We start from the raw sequence: 13,041 nt of genomic DNA, 5'->3' as shown, positions 1-13,041 counted from the left end.
TGATAACATCATTTCTGTCAAGCAGTTTAAAGAAAATTCATTCAGTTTTGTATCTAGTTAACCAGGGCTAATTACAATACAGTAGACTTTTGTTTTTTCAGTGTGAGAGGCCCTGTTGCCCTGTGAATGGATGGACCCTTGAATGTTTTTTTCACACTCACTGTACAGAGTATAGGTATTTTCCATTTCAATAAAGAAAAGACAGCCATTTCAAAGGCCAGCCATTGAGAGTCTCTGTGGAATTATGACATCACACAGGCTTTGATGTCTTTCTTCCATCAGCCAAAGTTAAACAGTGAGTGTTGTCATGGAGACAGAGTGTGAATCAGAAGGTAAATTTGATCCGGGTGGCAAATAGTAGACATAAACAAAGAAGAAAAGAGGCAAGGCCTTGTGATCCTGTGCCATTCATGCAAGCCATGACTGGAGACCTGGCTGAGGGCTTCACAACAGGTGGAGACACCATCATACCCTGAATCTAATGAGAAAAAAAAACATGAGATATGCATTATCGCATATGACAAAGGCATTCTTTAAACTTGCCAATTCATATTTCTTTTTTAAGTTTACAAAGTCCTAAAAAGGTTTAAGTTCATCAAAATGGTTACAAATTGAAATACAGCATTTAAATGAATAAACAGCTCTGAAATACTACACCCCATGGGACTGACTGAGGGGGGCCTCACTCTGAGCAAGCATAGGAGTGGCTTATTCATCTTTTGTCCTGAATAATTATATTACCAGGCAGGTGTTAATACAAAGCTGGGGCTAACTCCTGTCACCTGATCCCCACCTGTTCTCTGTCTGTTACTCACCGTCCACTCATCCTGGCCCCACTTAGAGCAGCGTACGTTCACAGAGAGTTTCCGCACCTCCTCGTTAAACGCTTTCCCCCTCTTCTTTGTCCACCTGAATTTGTCCATTGCTTCAGTGAACGAGAGGTTGCTATACCTCTTGGGACTCTTTATCAAAAAGGGCCAAGTCCTTATCAAGGGAAACAAAGATACAGTGAGTACAGTTTTTGATTGGGCTTTTTATTTGTGAGGGAGTATTTTGAAATGAAATGTGTTGCCTAACATGTGACAAATGAAATTAATTGAAACCTACTTTTTTCTGTTTTGAGACTGTGTGGACAGATTTTTTTTTTGCTACATTTTTGCTAATTAGCTGTGATGTAAGTGCCTGTCTTGCTTTGCGGTAAGCTGTTTAGCTCACGTTTTAGGAGGGAAAATAAGAGAAAGGGGGTAGTTCATTCCCTAATTAAAGAAGCTGGAGGCAGGCGGCCCACTTGACAATAGAGGGTTTTGTTGGTGTGTGTGTGTGTGTGAGAGAGAGAGGGAGAGGGAGAGAGAGAGAGAGAGAGAGAGCATGAAAGATTGTGAGAGAAAGTGTGAGACAATGTGGATTTAGAGCTGTTTATAACTGCTTTAACCCTGACCTTTCCGAATTCCCTTCATTCCTAGAAATGGTCACAGTATGAAAAAATGGAGTAAAAGGTCTCTGTTCATCAGAACTTTCATTGTTCTAATAATCAAACTTTCATCAGTGCATGTTCTTTCACCCAGACAAGTGAGGCCCATGCAAGGGCGGGGCAATGATGTCATAAAAAAGTGAAAGCACTACAGGAAAATGGGGCCCAGTCATTGCAATTAGCTCAAATGGACATCGGTTTGTACGGTCCCTAGACAGCTTTAGTGCTGAACTATGGCCTACTTGTGGGCACCATTTGCAGGATTTAATTATTTCTTTGTATAAGATTGAGAAATTATAGTTTGACCATGGTTGTAGCTACAAAATCGTGTACATACGTTGTAAACAATACTTGCGTTATACACAATAGCTGTAATGTCAAATAGTGAATTATCTGGAAAATGAAATATTGTACTAAAGTACTGCTTTAATATTAACTCTGTCAGACTCGGGTGCTTATAGATTTGTGACTTGTTTGCAAAGACAAACATGGTACAAGATGGTTTATAAAACCATTAGATGACCTTTTTTAAAACAAAACAAATCAAATCAAAAACAAAAACAAGCCCGTGGCACATTTCATGGCTGTGGCCAAGGTCATGGACTTGTCCCATCCACATGCATTTAGCTGAAACAAAAATGGCTTTGATGATTTGTTGTCATATTTAGAATAAAACAGAGAAACACAGTCATGGATTCAAGTTTTTCGGTCTGTTTTTCTTTTTTTTTTCTTTTGGGCCAGACCCCTCTTTGGGAACTGGTGTTTTTTATGAGTTGTGAGGCACAAATAGAGTTTACAAGAGCGAAACCAGATGCTTCAGTGATTCATTTAATGAGGACAAACAATATGCAGACTGTGAGTAAAACCTTCTGATCTAGACTCTCTTCTATTAAACCAGACAGCAAGACTTAAAAGCAGAGACATTCTGTGTATCATTTCCAACGTACTGCACTTACTCATTTATGTCTCTCTGAGGACCAGATGATATTGAGTGATGAAATGAGGTTTAGAGTATGTAGATTTTTAAACCCTGGCCACAACAGACACAAGGGAAAAGCTGACTGATAATGTATATTTGTGGAGAATTCAGCCATTTTCATTCAATGATTCTAATTGCCTGTCACTCTCTTTCTCTCTTTCTCACTATTTTTTTTTTAAGGTTGCACTGAAGCATAAAATAATTTGGCCACTTGGTGGTGCTGTACACGTCAAACCAGAAATTTAGGATTTGAAAGTACTTCTTTGTTTTCCTCAGTTCATTTAGATGAGTGCTGAGGCTCTTGCATTTCTTATTTGTCTGGAAAAACAATAACTATAGTGACCACCAAACCAGATTTTCCACAATCTTTCCCCCACCTTCAAAAAATGTCATCTCCTAGTAACTCTGTGGGAGTATCATATTCTCACCACAATTTCCAGTCTGCCCTCCCTCTCAAATCAGGGGCATATTTTGTGTATTTTTTACTAGATATTTTTTACTGAGCATTTTTAACTTTGAACATTTTTAACTTGCACCTTTAACTTTGTATGGCTCCTTAAACAAATAATGTCCACTGATCTGTGGTAATGATAACATAGCCTGGAACACTTTGAATGCTTAGTCCTGAATGAAAATGGTAGAATACACTGCTGATTGGTAATGGCAGTGGTAGTGTAAAGTGTATGCTCTCTACCCGACTGTAATGCATACTGACAGACTTACACAACGGGCACCTGTATCTCCTTGACTCCAATGAACTTGAGTTGACCACTGATGTCTGGCAGACTCTCACACCTGGCTAGGTTGACTCTGGGGTAGTAAAGAAGATAGGACAAACACATCTCGTCTCGTGTACTCAAACCACCCTGAAAAAGAAAAAAAAGAAAATATAATTATATCTCAAATGCATGCATGCGCGCACACACACACACACACACACACACACACACAAAGCTATGAATAAAAACAGACCCAGAGAAAGTGTTTTGTGAGTATATCAGTCTTGGTTTTTAAAAATTACATTCATGATTGAATTATCCACACTGGCTCTTCTGAGATTTTAGAAGGGGAGTCAGTGTTGTGTTACCACCAAAAATCACTTTAAAGAAGTAATTCTAATAATACTGCAAGGAGTGCACTAAGGGAATTGTCAAAATTCACTTAATATAGAAACTTTAATGTCAGTAAAATCCAAAAAAGTCACAATGGAATGAGCTTTTCAACTGCATATGGTGTGTATGCCAATTCACGCCTCAATCTGGACAGAGTTGAAACTGCAACCACTGAGCCACAATTTATTAAATTATTTCCTTGAAACACATTTTAATATGAATTTCTGTCTAATGAGACTCCAAAATGCCAGCGATTTGGCGCTGCCGTTTATGAGAAGTGGAGTCTTTCCAGTGGAGAAGCTGCTGAGTTTTTATGGCTCGAGTTGTCAGTAATTTGCTTGTTTGATGTCTCTGTTTGAAAAGCTGCCAGCAGCTCCACATAGCTCTCTGTGCTGGATCCATCTGTAGTCCTGAGGCACTGTTTGCAGACATACTGTTCAGCCAGGAACAGGAAACCTTTAACACATAGGTCTGAAAGTACCAACTAAGCAAGCTAGTTGGCCCATGCTCCCCCTAACAAACACTGCTGTGGATTATTCGTCCTTTAGATACAGTTAATATATTCATCAATGCAAAACGACTACATGTTCACATGAGTAAGCCTTGTTCTTCACAGACTGTTGTTGTGATCTTGTAGAATGAATGGTCGAGACATTCAAGGAGGTAGATTGGAGTATGTCTTACCCAAGTCATATTTGTTCTGCTTTTTGTGTTGTATTTGCACTCTGTGATTAAATTGTCTCCCTGTGAAGAAGAAAGAGGAAAACATGAAGGTTAGATTCAACAAAGCATACACTTCTCAAAGTAGAAAATCAAATATTTACTAAGCAATACTGAGTAAAAACTGACTGAGAGTGAGGGATACAAAAAAATGTTTTGTTTAAATGCACGGTTTAATGAGAACTGTAAACTGTGAGCAGAGGAACTGTTTGAAGAAAATTAATACCAAACAAAAAGCAGTAACATGTTGTGGCATGTCAGCTGAACTACAGTAACATCAGTACAACGACAATGAGAGAGTCTGCCTGCTGTTCACATGCAGTATGAGAGTATTGTGCTGTATGGTCCCTGCCACTGGGAAAAACAGTGTTTATTACCTTCAAAGATAATCCTAAAAAACCCCCAAAAACTACAATAAATAAATGGACTGATTTGTAACTGTCGAAAGTGATGAACCAAACCGGCAGCAGCAGTCTCTCCTCTCTAAGGGGCTGAAACTCCTGGAAGTTGAAGTCAAACTCATCATCATATGCCAAGGGTGCCAGCTCCTTTTGGTCCCGAAAATGCCTGGTTCTGATGGCTCGGCCTGCCAGATGGGCATGCAGCAGAACTGCAAACACCTGGATCCCTTCTGGCATCTCACTATCCAAAGACTAACGACACAAAACATGAGACGGATGCAGACTGTCACTGAAACAGCTCTGTAAATTTACTGAGATGTGACATTACTGCACAGTCCAGATAATTTGTAATACTCAAAACATTTGCAAATTTTGTTTTTAATATCGGCTGGTTCTCTCGTAGAGCTCTCAATGCGAAACCCAACAGAAGTTCGGTGGCACTTTGCTTTGAATTAATCACTGAACCAGCAGAGTGGTTACAATAAATCGATTAGTAAGTGACATACCAAAAGCAAGTATTAATATTATTTTAAATATTTAAGAAAGAAATATACCTCCTGCAGGCACTCTCGGGTACAGTGTCCCTCTGTCACGTACTCATCCATCCCTGGGGGAAGCATGTGGTATAGACTGACCCAGACTCCCGTCTCAATGACTCCAGCGTCGTAACGCCTCAACGTTGTTGTGTAAAACAGACGAAGCCCAGAACTGTCCAGCACTCCTGAGGATGGAAGGAAAGACCAAAGGCGATATATGTAGGCATGGTGAATACAAACTGACTTAGATAGAAGAAATTGAACTGGGGCTGATTTAAATTAGAACTGAGTTCATCTATGAGTTTATGGTCAATTTGGGTTAATTCATTTTGGCTAATTCATTTTCCTGTGTATGTGCGTATGACATATTAAGGCTTACTTTGATAGTGTGTGAGATGAGCAGGAACTTGCTTTATTATTTTATTTTTTCCAAGTGTGAAAGGTGAATTTGGATTGAAAGAAAGAAAGAGTATAAGTGAATTATCAATGATGTGGTACACATATACAGATGGTGAATACAGGTGAATTATGAAAGGGTTAATTATGGTGAATTATGAAAGGGTTATTATATGTAATTAGGTCAATCTAGGCTGCCAACTTTTCTGCCTGTATCATACCTGTATGGACACGCATGACACTGTGGTTGTGTTCAAAGGTAAACTAATTCACTGATATAGATGTTACTGTTGACACACTTGAAATTCCTCATAACGGGAGGGACACCATATGGTTTATATTCAGTATATGCAATAATCAAAGCAACTCCACATTTTAGTCTTTAAACCAAGAAAATGTCTACCCTGAAGTAGGTGCTGTATTTTTTACCTAAATTTTTAAACTTTTGGACTGTATTTTTTGATCTGGGGCACCAGTGTGTTTTCTTGGATAAACCGTAGTTCGAGTTAACGTAGTTGGTGGCATGACATACCTTTCTGAAGAAATGGGTTGTCATAGTGGACCTCCATTAAAACATAGACAGGGTCAATTGCAGTTCCTATAGACAGACCCACATGTGGAGGGTAGGTGAATCCCTGCAAGAAAAATATCTATCAATTCGGGGCTGGATTACAAAAGACATATTCCAAAGGCAATGTGCTTTTCAGTAACTGAGATTAACAGTAACTGAGGGAAAAGTGTTCAGAGGCGACTGGTAGTCAAGTCACATGTTGTCCCTGCCTGCGGAGCTTTGGTTGGGTAGCAGTGGATGCTATTTGTTATAGATTTAATTCAAATAACATGAACTTAAAAAAAAAAATTCTGCAAAAAAATGAGATAAATGAAAAAATAAATAAAATACTTGTTACTTCAGTTTTTCTCCAATAATATAGATGTTTCCTCTTAATCTGATTTATTCAGAAATCGTGAGCGAATGTATAACATTATTTCATATTAGTAACACACCTCCCCTCCGATGGCCCAGGCGAAGACGACTGTTTCACAGGTAATGAAGGAATTGGGCATGTTCGGGTGGTAGCACTCATGCCCCAGGTTGAGGTCACTCTCATTCAGGGAGCTGTCACACTGATACAGCAGAATGTGATGAACCAAGCTCTCATGGCCCCTCTGAACCAATGGCTCAATCTGAAACCACAGCCCAGAGAAGAGACAGGAGGGAAATCGAGACTGTGAACCAAAACTCTCCATGAACAGCAAAAAACAAAACAAGATTATCACAAAATAAAACATACCACAACCAAACCATCATGACATTAACTTACCACAGATGAAAAAGAGTGTACAGTCATGTGCAAAACCTGTTATATAAAGCGTTAGGTTTCCACTGATTGCTGTCTGTATATATAAATACTGCCTGTGTGGGGAGAGTTTAACTTCTGTGTAAGTGTAGAATGTTGCACTGTAGTCCAAGGTGCTTAAACAAACCTAATAACACACTTATGTACTGCAATAACTGTTAAAGTGCAATAAATGCATTGGTGCAGTACTTACCGTGCACACTACTGGAGTTACCACAAAAATATACAATTATGAGGGACACACACCTACACACACACACACACCACACACACACACACACCACATAAAGTATGACTGGCACTTTATTATGAAGGCTATTTTACCATGAAAAACTCTTTATTCTCTTTTAGCCCCTCAGGAAGCTATAGTTATTGAGGGGGAGCATCAAGGTTACTGAAGCCCAGTGAGCTCTGGAATCAGAAATAAGGGATTTTTAGTTGTTTCTTCCATCCGCAGCTGGTGTTTCTGTTCAAACTGAAATCCTAAATAAAACTCCTCTCCTACTGGGTGCACTGTGACCTCACACAGAGAGGCCTCTCCTTTAAAAACAGCAGGAAACGGAGACAGAGACATGGTGGATAAATATTTAAACATTCCTTTATGTGATTCTTATTCTGGCTTGTGTAGATGGGAAAGTCCACTGCAACATTAGGTAATGAATTTGGAAGGTCGGAAAAATACACCTGGAGGACAGTGGGACAGATTTTGATAAAATAAATCTGCAGGAAAACCAACAGAGCTACATGTTAGGATTAGGATTAAATAAATTCATTGTATGTCACAAATTATGTATACAGGGACATGGCTTTAAGACAAATTCTCAACATTAGGTCTGGTTGTGGATTGAGTCCCCACCACAGTGGCTGATAATGAACAACTCAGTAACTGTCATAATGAAATGAAATCAGTGATTGAACATGGCATTCTAATTTGAGAAACAGGATAATTTTTCATGCTTATTATACCTCTTTCTCTCTCTCTCTCATCCACTCCAATATTTGCGAAATTATTTCACTCATAGCGTAGGTCATCATTCTATTTCCACCCAAGGCTATTTATTTTAGGATTATGATATAAACCAAAATTAGACATTGACAAAAACTACTGTGGGACTTTCCAGACCAAAGCATTACACATCTGTTCCATTCAAAAATGAAGTGAAAGCACACAGAAGCATATTCAGACCTTGCAATAGCACCATGGTGACCTAACTGGGGACACTGACCAGAGCTCTGCCACAGCACCACAGATTGCTGTGTGCTATGAGAAAGAAGAGGCCATGCTAGCATTTCTGTCACTACCCTAATAAGCAGTCTAAACTGGAGAGTCTTTGTGCGCTGCGAGCAATCTGACCCATCGTCCACCATTCCGAGGTCAGATGAATAGGAAACCATGGCAATCAGGAAGCATGTTGTCTGTGTTCTACTGTACTGTGGTATGGTGAGATGGAGATTAACTGTTTTTCAGTTCAACTCTGGAGTGCAAACTTGGCAGAGTGACTCATTCTGACATGTTCCCCTGCCACCCTCACAAAAATTGCAGGCGGTGGGGGGGCTGTTATAAAGCCTATAAAGTCCCGGTTGGAGTCTTTTGATATTAATTTGAGGGTCCTACCACGTAAAATCCCTGTGAGCATCTTTCAAAGGTTTTGTGTTTGCGGAATCCTATTTAATTGTGAGTTGGTTACAGGATTTGAATAACGTGTCTAACCTAAAATAGTAATATTCACCCCCCCAAAACAACAGTAGGTGAATGTAAAAATACAGGGAGTACAGATATGGCTGACACACATCAGAGACGTCAGTAATCACGGGGGAGAACAGATACATGAAAATGCATAAATCAGTCACCAACAGATTGCACCACTGAATAATAGTAAAATAAACATGCAGTCTAACTTTATGATTGTTCTTCCCTGCTTTGAAATATGACCTGAAGTAAGCTTAAATCTTACTACTCTGTCATTAAATGTGAAACCTCATAATGTGTATACATGTATACATGGTTATACAGGTGTAAAGTGTGTTTTCATTGTAGCAACTTAGTAGCTATTTCTACAAAGCAAATTCAAATATATTGCCTACTGTTTCATCACAGCTTTGTAATGTAATATACATATAAACGGATTTAGGTGGGTAAATGTTGGATTTTCAACCTAGTTCGATCAACCTACTATATGAATCAACAGCTGAATGAATGAAAATAACATGACTACTCACTCTTATGACATGGTGTTTCTTCCTCACTTGTGGGATTTTAAACAATTGACACCAGTAAGTTGTGTCCTTTTGAGGCACTGGAACCTGTCTTGGGAGAAAATGGGGAGGAAGAAAACTAAAACTCACCTCAAACAAACTGTTTCTGTTATTGACATAATAGAATAATATCATGAACTGTCCAAAAAAAAAGATTTCCATATTTATGGACACTTCCAATGTCAAAAGAAAGTACCAGCTTGTTTGCAAAATTTCTATAGAAAACTGGTTTGAGTCTCTGAAACATATATATATATATATATATATATATATATATATATATATATATATACACATATATACATATGTATATACACACACACACACACACACACACACACACACATATATATATATATATATATGTGTGTGTGTGTGTGTGTGTGTGTGTATATATATATTGTTTTGCCGGCACACCTTAAATGCAGCTATTTTCATTGTTCACCATGAAGCCACCATGCCTTTGATTTGTTGATACATCAACTACTTTCCACCAAACTGTATATCATTAGCACTGTCAGTGAGTGCCATGGTCGTAAAACAGTTGGTCAAACACTAATGTGGGCCAGTTGCAGCTCTCACATTTTCTCGACACAGGCTTATGCACTTATCATCATACCTCATCTTTCCTGTGAACAGCTCCTTATTTTGAAAATAATTTGTCTTAAAAAATGCCAGTGTCACAAACAATCTATATTTTAATCTACTCTTCCCCCATTACACCTGGAAAGAAGATGCTGCATCAGGTGGAAACATGTTGACCACATGACACTGTGTGGTATGCAAAAGATTCAATTGGTGTAAATTTTGCACACAAACCTCTAAAGATATATGCTGATTGTGCAAGTAGACCATGGGTATGAAGAAGAGAGCAGACAGATCACGGCATAGACTTTTTCTTTTTGGCTTTATTTGCATGGAGTGTGCATCACTCAAGGAGAGTGAAGACCTAGCACATGTGTGCTTCTTTTCACTTGTGAATTAACAAGGGGACAAAACGAGTGTGGAGCCTGAGCTTATTTTCTTGGATTTTCATGCAACTGGGCAAGTGCTTGGACACGGTAGAGAATGAGAGCGTGCGAGTACTCGGTCTAACAGACCCCCCAACCCACACTGACAACTTTCTCTTTGTGACACACAAGCCAGTTGGGTGCCCTGAAAGCACATTAATTTACTTATTTTGATACCTTAATAATTACCAGTGTAACAGGTTCTTAGATGAGTTACTCTGCTCAAGCCAGACCACTTACGTTACGGTTTTGCAGGTCGAAATAAGCTGTCCCCTGGGGAACGCTAGTGCTGGTGCCTGGGTTTAGCAAACGCAGACTCTTTCTCCCTCTGTAAACACCATGATAAGCTGGTCCTGAAGGCCCAACATCTTCAGAGTGGTAAGCCCATATAACTTTCACTGTGCTTTCCTAAAACAGTTTACAGGGAATAAGACATTGATATTATACATGCAGTGCTTTTTACAATAGGCATTGTCATGAAGCTGATTTTCCCACTACCGGGCCAAAGACCCCAGTGCCTCTATCTGAGCAATCAGAAGGCGGAAACCTTGAGAGCGACACTTGAAATGATCAAGACTCTCATACATTGATCTTTGAGGTGGCGACAGGTCTTTGTTATCTCTTCTTGCACGAAAGAAATGTACATTGCACCTGTTTCCAAACTGTGTAGTTTTAAGAGCATCCAAACATTCACCCAGCATATCCATTATGATGAAATAGCAGGTAGCATTTTCAGCTGGACCATTTATAATTGCCGATTAAAGAGCATGGCTATATACATATAGAAAAATATATGCCAATACTTCCTGTGCCTAAGACTCTGTGCCTAACAGCCAATTCATAGCATGAAGATTGCACCCACCGTGATTGTTTTATCATTGTCATCACAAGTTTGGAGGTCCCGACTAAAGGAGAGGACAGTGTGTGTGTTGTTCTCCGTTGCATACAGCAACGTGTAGCTTTGCATTGTGTCTCTGTGAACTTTCCTGTTGTGGTCTGCAAAATAATCCTGTTTAAAAAGCAGATAAGACGCAACTGTCTTGGTATAACAATCAGTCTTGGTATATATGAAGATATTCAAATTCACTGCTGCCCATTACAAGGCCACACACAAAAACACGATTTATTTATGTAACTGCATTGAGAGCTACTTCAGAAGCAAAAATAAATATTTGGTTTGATACCATACAGTCAGAGCAAGTAAGGACACTGATCATGTGATTTACCCCATAAACATTTACACCACTCTTGATAGATCACTCAAATAAAACATCAGGTGCTACTGAGTTGTATTCATTTTGAACAACATGTCCATCAATCTCTAATCTTTTCACGGCTGTGTTCTTACGCTAAGACAACTCTGTTGAGGGGAATTTGGTGCATTTAAAGAGTTCTGAAATGGTAACATTTCTTTCAGCTGTAAAGAACTGAGAGTATATGAGGGTAATATCTTAAAATTCAGCTGTCAGAGCAAGCCATATGCAAATTCCTGTTGTTTAACGGAGGAACACCATGGTGAACAAACAGTCCTAATATTTCTTTTGGACTTCATTACGTTAAGTTGCCACTGAAGCAATAATGGGGTGGGGGTGGGGGGAGTAACACTTTTCCCTTGAATGAGAAACGGTGCCAATGCACTTTTCTCATCCCACGTTAGCTAACCTCTTTCTTTTGTCAGTGGGAATGAACTTGAGCTGTGAACTTGAACTGAACAAGTTTCCCTTCAGTCTTGACTTTTCCCTCCCTGTGGGTCAGCGTAGCAATAGGTAAAATCCGTATCATTTCCAGTAAGCTTGCCTTTGAACCATTTGGCGCACTGCAGAAATCCCTTCAAATCACTACAAATCGCCACAGGACAGCTTCCTGGTTTCTTTTAAACCACGCCAACCACTCCAGCTGAAGAGCTTTTACAGATTTGATTGGTTCGTTTCCCAAAATGAATACAAACTAAACTGAATGGGTTTTATTTTGATTTCAATATCCATGTCATGAAATGTTTCCGCTAGCGGTGTCTGGGGGTAAAATGAGCGCCACCGTTACAGGAAATTCCTGTTTGGATGATGCCCCTGTAGCTAATTGTAATAACATTTTGCAGTACCGCGGATTTACATGAGTACAGCAATATGGTCAGTCACTGGATGCAATATTATTTTAAGAATGTTAGTGCTGTTAGTGGCAGGTATACCTGTTGCCTAACATCACCATCCTGGACCGAGCTTTTTTTTCCTTCTTCTTCTTCTTCTTTTTTTTTTTTTTTTAAAATACGAACTCCAAAGAAATAGACACGCTGTCTGAAAAATGCAACGCTTCAGTTCTAAAAGAGCGTTCGGGGTGCTGAAGATTCCAGTATTATAATGTAATATTACAGGCATGGCAATTATACATAACAGGATAGAATTTGAAAGACTTCGTTTGATCACTTGTAAATTTGTCTCTAATATGAAAAGTTAATTGGTGGCGTGCCAGTGGTAAATTAGGGTACTCTGTTAATACATTTTGAGGCATTTACAGCAAATAGAGCAGAAATCTCTGGGTTACCTGGAGGTAGGGTCTTCCGTGGGACACACCACCGATAACAATATCGGATAACGCCATCGCACCGTTGGGAGATAAACCAAATCCTACATATCCTTGTGTTTCCACTTCTAGTTGAAAAGTTATTGTCGTTTGGTCAAATTTCCATTTAATGTGGTATTTCCCATCTGCATCCAATACAGTCGAATGTCTAAATCCATGAGAACACGCTGAAAAAAACACTGAACTCAGGACAGTCAGAGCACCAAAAATCTTTCTTGAAAACAT

At 39.2% G+C, this 13,041-nt stretch overlaps 1 protein-coding gene across 1 annotated transcript; it reads right to left on the bottom strand.

The window, feature by feature from the left end:
• Window positions 1-325: 325 nt before the first annotated feature.
• Window positions 326-13,041, bottom strand: moxd1 (monooxygenase, DBH-like 1). Its single transcript, XM_030782936.1, has 12 exons — window positions 12,778-13,041; window positions 11,102-11,248; window positions 10,480-10,647; window positions 9,194-9,277; window positions 6,621-6,800; window positions 6,148-6,250; window positions 5,238-5,404; window positions 4,744-4,935; window positions 4,247-4,306; window positions 3,174-3,316; window positions 816-984; window positions 326-478 (listed from the first exon to the last, which is right to left on the bottom strand). Exons 1-12 carry the CDS (start codon window positions 13,039-13,041, stop codon window positions 326-328), a joined length of 1,830 nt encoding a protein of 609 aa, XP_030638796.1.

This window comes from Chanos chanos, chromosome 8 (assembly GCF_902362185.1).
Source record: "Chanos chanos chromosome 8, fChaCha1.1, whole genome shotgun sequence".
Taxonomy (NCBI): domain Eukaryota; kingdom Metazoa; phylum Chordata; class Actinopteri; order Gonorynchiformes; family Chanidae; genus Chanos; species Chanos chanos.
This window is presented reverse-complemented; position numbering and strand designations above follow the sequence as displayed.

Excerpts from the sequence above, each read along its gene's own strand:
- moxd1 (XM_030782936.1), bottom strand. The coding sequence starts at position 13,041 with ATGTTTTCAAGAAAGATTTTTGGTGCTCTGACTGTCCTGAGTTCAGTG. Across the intron at positions 5,405-6,147 it reads CAACCCATTTCTTCAGAAAG|GAGTGCTGGACAGTTCTGGG; the intron begins GTATGTCATGCC and ends TTCCATCCTCAG. Across the intron at positions 4,936-5,237 it reads CCCGAGAGTGCCTGCAGGAG|TCTTTGGATAGTGAGATGCC; the intron begins GTATATTTCTTT and ends TTGTGTCGTTAG.